This window comes from Hakea prostrata, chromosome 6 (assembly GCF_041222555.1).
Source record: "Hakea prostrata isolate BN-2017 chromosome 6, UWA_Hpros_2, whole genome shotgun sequence".
NCBI lineage: Eukaryota > Viridiplantae > Streptophyta > Magnoliopsida > Proteales > Proteaceae > Hakea > Hakea prostrata.
In genome coordinates, this window is record NC_142605.1 from 2889587 (window position 1) to 2895828 (window position 6242).

Here is a 6242-nt window from a genome sequence, read left to right on the forward strand (position 1 = left end):
CTCATAATTCAGTACAACATGATAGGGCCAAACATGTGGAGATCAACCGGCATTTCATCAAGGAAAAGGTTGAGACTAGGCTAGCTAATATTACTTGTTGCCTTAGACAATCAGCGGGCTGTGATGTATTAAAGAGCTTAAGTGTCAAGATGTTCAGTAGTATCATTGGCAAATTGAGACGATAATATCTATGCTCCAACTTGAGTGGGAGTATTAAAATACAGATTTAGTTGGTTTACTTTCCATATTTGGGGTTTCCTTGTTTAAGGTACATTTACTAGGATTTTATTTTCTTGTAAGTTTCCCACATTGGGAAGATTTGGTTTGTTCTGTATTTAGTAAATTTTCCATATAAATAGAAGACACAAGTCAGGATTTTCTCAACTCTTCTAACAGGCAGTCAATTTTCAAAGCCTTTGCAGTTTGCAGCATGTTTCCAGCGGGAAAATGGGTTTTTGAGGAGCCAAAAAGCATATGACATCTCTTAAACTACAATCACAACCAAACCAGTATCTCTTTGTTTAATGGTTCCCCAGATGGTCTTTAAAAAGAGAACTCTCTGGAAGCTCACATGGTTCTAAAATATATTCTGTTTTGTCCAGGTCATGGATTTTTGCTGAAAAACTCACCAATCAGTAGTCGAACAACTGAGGTACATCAAGATGATCCATTGTTCCACGCCAACCAGAATCAGAAATTCAACCTACTGCTTGTGAACTGAGCTAACCTGGATTGATGCATTGATGCTCTCCTTATATACCAATTCTTCATCAGATAAAAGCTTCCATAAATTTTGCTTGCTCATTCTCTCTTTTCTTAACTCAAGAAACAATGATATCTCTTCAGTATATTTGGCAAGATCTTCTGTTAATTTTGACCAGTTTTTCGGCTCTAGCTTTTTCTTACATCCCGATTTTTCTTTTTCCCTGAGATTTCTCAGTGATGTTGAGAAGTCAGTACTATTCATTTCTGATCAACAACAGCACCATATCTACACGTAAACAGCATCAGAACTGTTTTTTCAATAGCCTTTCTTGGGAAATAAGTAAATGTCAGACCAAGGAATTACTCATATCAATCCAGTCTAATAAATAATGCTGTCATGACAGAATGTCATCTCAACCAGTGGGCCCCACTGGTTTTTGTGGTCAGGATGCCATGGCCGACGGGGAGATGATCCGGATTCTCAATTTTGAGCCTATGCCACTTCCATGATTGAGTTTCCAGTTGCAGATGAATCTCCTTATGGGATATTGAACGACTGACATCCAGTCAATTGAACTTTGTTTGAGTTTAATAGCTTGACTACCAATAATCACAACAAGAACATTTGCCTCCATTGAAATGGTGGAAACGATAAGGGTCACGTAGAATGATATCCCTCTTGACAACTCTACTAACAAACTTGTAAACAGAATGACAATCACCACAAACACGTAAATTCTTGAAAACTCTGATAGGCAAACATGTCGGCGTATTAATCAATCCAAATGCAAGGGCTAGCTTTTCACTGTGGTTCCAAAGATTGTGCTCCTTCTGCTCTTCATCTGTGTCATGCAATGCAAAGCTTGTATCAGGGACATAACCTGCTTCTTTGATCATATTCAAAATCTCCTTCAACTTGGCATAAATCTGCCTGGTCTGTGGGTGAGATCGGTCTCCAATCCCAAATGAACACACCTTGCCTTTCACATTTACCCAACTACAAGCAGGTTTCTTCTTGATTTTATGTACTTTCATTTGTCTCCTAACATTCTCAACATCATCCCATCTCCCACTGATTGCACAGACATTAGACAGAAGAACATAAGCTGAATCATCTGATGGGTTCAACTTGAGAAGGTTTTCAGCAGCTATTCTCCCAATCTCAAAATTACGATGAATTTTACATGCAGCCAACAGACTCCGCCAAACAAGCTCATTCGTGGGCACTGGCATTTCCTTAATAAACGTTACAGCATCAAAAAGTCTCCCTGATCGCCCAAGGAGATCAATTATACATACACAATGCTCTATCCCAGGCAGCACCCCAAACTCTGAAGTCATCGAAGCAAAGTAAGCCAGTCCATCATCTACTAGCCCCCCATGGCTGCATGCAGCAAGAAGTGCAACAAAAGTCACATGGTCCGGATTTGGTCCCCATTGTAGCATTTCATGGAAAGCTTCCCTGGCTTTCTCGAAATGTCCATGTCTGGCAAAACCTGATATTAATATGTTCCATGATAACCGTGATCGGTTGCTTGGTTTGGGAAGTATTTTCAGTACATTATCCATTTCCCCACATTTTCCATACATATTCATTGCTGCATTTGTAACATGGAGATCTGATTCAAACCCAAGTTTTATGACCAGGTCATGAAGTTGCTGGCCTTCCTCCAATAATGCTAAGTTAGCACTAGCAGAGAGGCCTCCAGAGAAGCTGAACTGATCTAATGCCAATCCAGCATGTCGCATTTCTGCAAAAAGTTTTAGAGCTTCCTCTCCATTACCATGATGTGCATTTGCAGCAATCATTGCGTTCCATGCAACAACATGTTTGTTCTGCAGTCCACCGAAAATAAAGTTGCTTGAATCTAAATCACCACAGTTGGCATACATTGTTATAAGAGCATTCTTCACATAACCATCTGCTTCAAATCTTGTAATAATGATATGGGCATGGAATGGCATCCCATATTTCAATAAATGATCAGGGGATGACAAACCACCCAGAACATTTACCATGGTTATGTAATTTGCTGACATGCCATCTTTTCTCATCAAGTTAAAAGCTTTTATTGCCTCATGAGCATTTTCATTCTCAGCATGACAACCAATGAGTGCATTCCATGTGATAACATCCCGCTGGGGCATTGATTGGACTACCAATTCAGCTACTCTCATCGAACCACATTTTCCATACATGGTGACTAATGCATTACCTACAACTAAATTCTCATGAAGCAAATGCCGGATTGTAAGTGCATGAATACTCTTGCCCATGATGAGATCCTCAATACTTGAACATGCACCCAAAGCATTAGCAAAAGTGACATGGTTTATTATCTTTTGTGTCCTAAACATTTCTTCCAAGAGAGCCAGGGCACCTCGGGATTCACCATCTTGTGCATAGCAAGCCATCATTGAATTCCATGAAATCAAATCTCTTTCAGTCATCTCTAAGAACAACAACTCAGCATTTTTAGGTCTTCCAGACTCTGTGTATAAAGCAATAAGAGTATTGCAAACACAAACAATTGAATCTATTCCAAGTTTCACAACTACAGCATGAAATCCTCGTCCCCAATTCAGATAATCTACAGAACTGCAAGCTGAAATCAAACTGGACAATGTAGTAGAATTGGGTTTCACATTAGCATACTGCATCTGATTAAAACATTTAAGTGATTCCTCACAAAATCCATTCAGTGAATATGCGGATATCAATGAATTCCATGATATTATATCACGTTCTCCCATCTGATCAAAGACATAGCGTGCATCCTCCACACATCCAAAACTACCGAACATGTATACAAGGGAGTTTGCCACAGACACGTTAGATTCCAATCCAGAAACCACAACATGAGCAAGAACCTGGAGGCCCAACAATTCATCCTCAATCAACCCACATGAACTTATTAGTGTCGTGAAAGAGTTCTGATTGCAACTGGCTCCATCACGCCTCATTTTCTGGTAAATCATCACAGTGTTCTCGGGATCTCCATTGTTCAAATGAGCCACCATCAAGGAAGTCCATGAAACTACATTCCGCTCTGGCATCTCCTCAAAAACCCTCTGAGCGTTATGAGTAAAACCATACGTACCATAGAAGTGCAGAAGTGATGTACCCACAAAAACATCATCCAAGAATCCAACTTTTATAACAAAACCATGGACTTGAAGACCTTGATAAACCATCGACGTTGAGTTGTTGCAAGCAGTTATCAGGCTGGAAAGCACAAATCCATTTATATGAATGTTTTCGTCCCGCATTTCACAGAACAATTCAATTGCATCCAGATTTAAACCCCCTTTTACATAACCTGAGATCATGGTGTTCCACGAAGCTTCATTTCTTTGAGGCATTTGGCCGAACACAGAACGAGCAGCGTCTACCCTACCCAGTTTCGAGTACATATTAATCAACGTGTTGAAGTGGATGGGGCTGAGAAGGGTTGAATCCTTCACACAGCGTGCATGTAACGCTCTCCCAGTGGTCAAACAGGTGATTTCTGAGAAACCCTTGTAGGGAAAAACAGAAATTTCTGGGTTTGGGTGGTAGGAGAGGAATTGAATTCCATAGTTTCTGGGTTCTTTGTCTCTAGAGAGGAATGAAGTTGGTGGATACTTCTCAAGGGTTTGGATGGGAAACGAGAGAGTGGAGAAAGCTGCCCCGAATCTGAAAGCAGGAAGTTTCTTGCTACACATAACCTGCTATGTTCGTTACTACAGATAGTGAGGTTGTGCTATTTTTACAAAGTCTTCAAAAGCACTGAGCCAACATCCATCTTCTAAATTACTCTAAATATCTGATTCCCTGCAAGTGCTTGATCTCTGGTTTTGTTCTGTAGTCAGACTGCATTCCTACTTCTGTCCGAAACTTAGGCAGTCTTTGGTATAATCTTTTAAAAAAAAAAAATTACCCAAATAAGTATAAATAGTAACCACAATCACAAACACACTTAGACAAGCTTTCTCGTGATTTTTTTCTGGTCCAATGGCAAACAAGAACATGTAGACACCATCTCATGGGATCACATTTGTCTCTCCACTAGAGAAGATGGCCTTAACCTCAAAAAAAAAGTGTTACTTTTAACTTCGCTCTTCTGACTCATAAGGCATGGGAATTATTTAACCCCTCTACCTCCCTATGGGGTAAATTGATGAAACACAAGTATTTCAAGAATAGCACCTTCCTAGACGCTCCCTCCCAGTGTCTACTTCATGGGAATGGAAATCGTTGCTCAAAGCTAGGGAACTTTTACGCCACGGTCTATTTCTACAAATTGGGGACGGTTCACAAGCTAGTCCTTGGAATCTCAACTGGGTACCGAATCAACTCCCAAATATGAGTTGCTTTCCAACAGCCTATCTCCCCATGAAGGTCCCAGCATTCATCAATTTTGCAATAGCTTCTTGGTATCGAGACAAGGTATTTGATTGGTGTCCTGTTGACTTAGCAGCAACATTCTCAAGCATCCAAATCCCCCTCTTCACATAGGCTGATCTATTCATTTGGCAGCCCACTTCCTCAGGTAAGTTCATTGTCAGTTTGGCTTACCGGTTGGCAACTTCCTCGCCCTGCCCTCCCTTCCCTATACTCAACCTTAACTAGCTTCGACTTTGGCATCCCCCCCTACCTCCTCAAATTCTCTTTTTCCTATGAAAACTATTTTGGGGAAACTACCAACAACAAATCTACTCCATCAGAGAAGCTGTCATGTACAGCTCCATTGTCAATTATGTGGTCATCACACCTTTTCGGAACATCACTTCTTTATCATGTGTCCATTCACCAACCACCTCTGGCATTCTCTTAACCTTCACCGATGGGATCCCACATGCCCTTTCAACCTCCGGTTTCAAGCCCTTGCCAACCAATCCACTGGCTCTTCCTCTCATTGACAGCAACACTTTCACACCCTTATTGTCCTTTGGGCTCTTTGGGGATATTATAATATGATTAGCCACTCCTCCACCCCCCCCCCAAAGCTTCAAGATATTTGTTGCATTTACAACACACGATCCATGAGTTCACCCCTATCCCACCTCTTCACCTCCCTAGCAAACCTATACCACTCATTAGGTGGGACCCTCCACCTCGGGGCAGGATCAAACTAAATGTGGATGGCTCCTCCTTTATTAATCCAACAAGCTCAGGGATTGGTGGTTGGTGAGAACATTTATGTGTGAAATCTTAGGGCATAAAGCATGCATTTTATACACTTAGAGTGGAGTTACCTTGGGTTTTATGTTGTTTTTGCAGATTTTAGGACTTTTCAAGATTTAAGCAAATATTTGGAGTTTTGGGCTTGAATCATGCACTTTTACACGTCAAGAAATCCATTCAAATTCTCAAATGCGAAAATGGGCCTCATCTGGGCATGATGGGATAGAGATGTGTGATTATGGACCAACTCCGAAATATTGAAGAGATAAAGAAAGCAAATTTGATCTACGACTGAGATTATAAATTATCAATCAAATCTACAGAGATATTATTGAGAGAGTCCAAATGGAGAAAAGAGTCCTTGCATACT

The 6242-nt window shown here is 40.7% G+C and overlaps 1 protein-coding gene across 1 annotated transcript; it reads right to left on the reverse strand.

Annotated features, from left to right (window-relative positions):
- Positions 1–516: 516 nt before the first annotated feature.
- Positions 517–4686, reverse strand: LOC149012112 (Tetratricopeptide repeat (TPR)-like superfamily protein). Its single transcript, XM_089160142.1, has one exon. The coding sequence runs from the start codon at positions 4408–4410 to the stop codon at positions 1306–1308; it is 3105 nt and encodes a 1034-aa protein (XP_089016268.1). The 5' UTR covers positions 4411–4686; the 3' UTR covers positions 517–1305.
- Positions 4687–6242: the final 1556 nt, after the last annotated feature.

Coding starts and splice junctions, on each gene's coding strand:
- LOC149012112 (XM_089160142.1), bottom strand. CDS start 4,410: ATGTGTAGCAAGAAACTTCCTGCTTTCAGATTCGGGGCAGCTTTCTCC.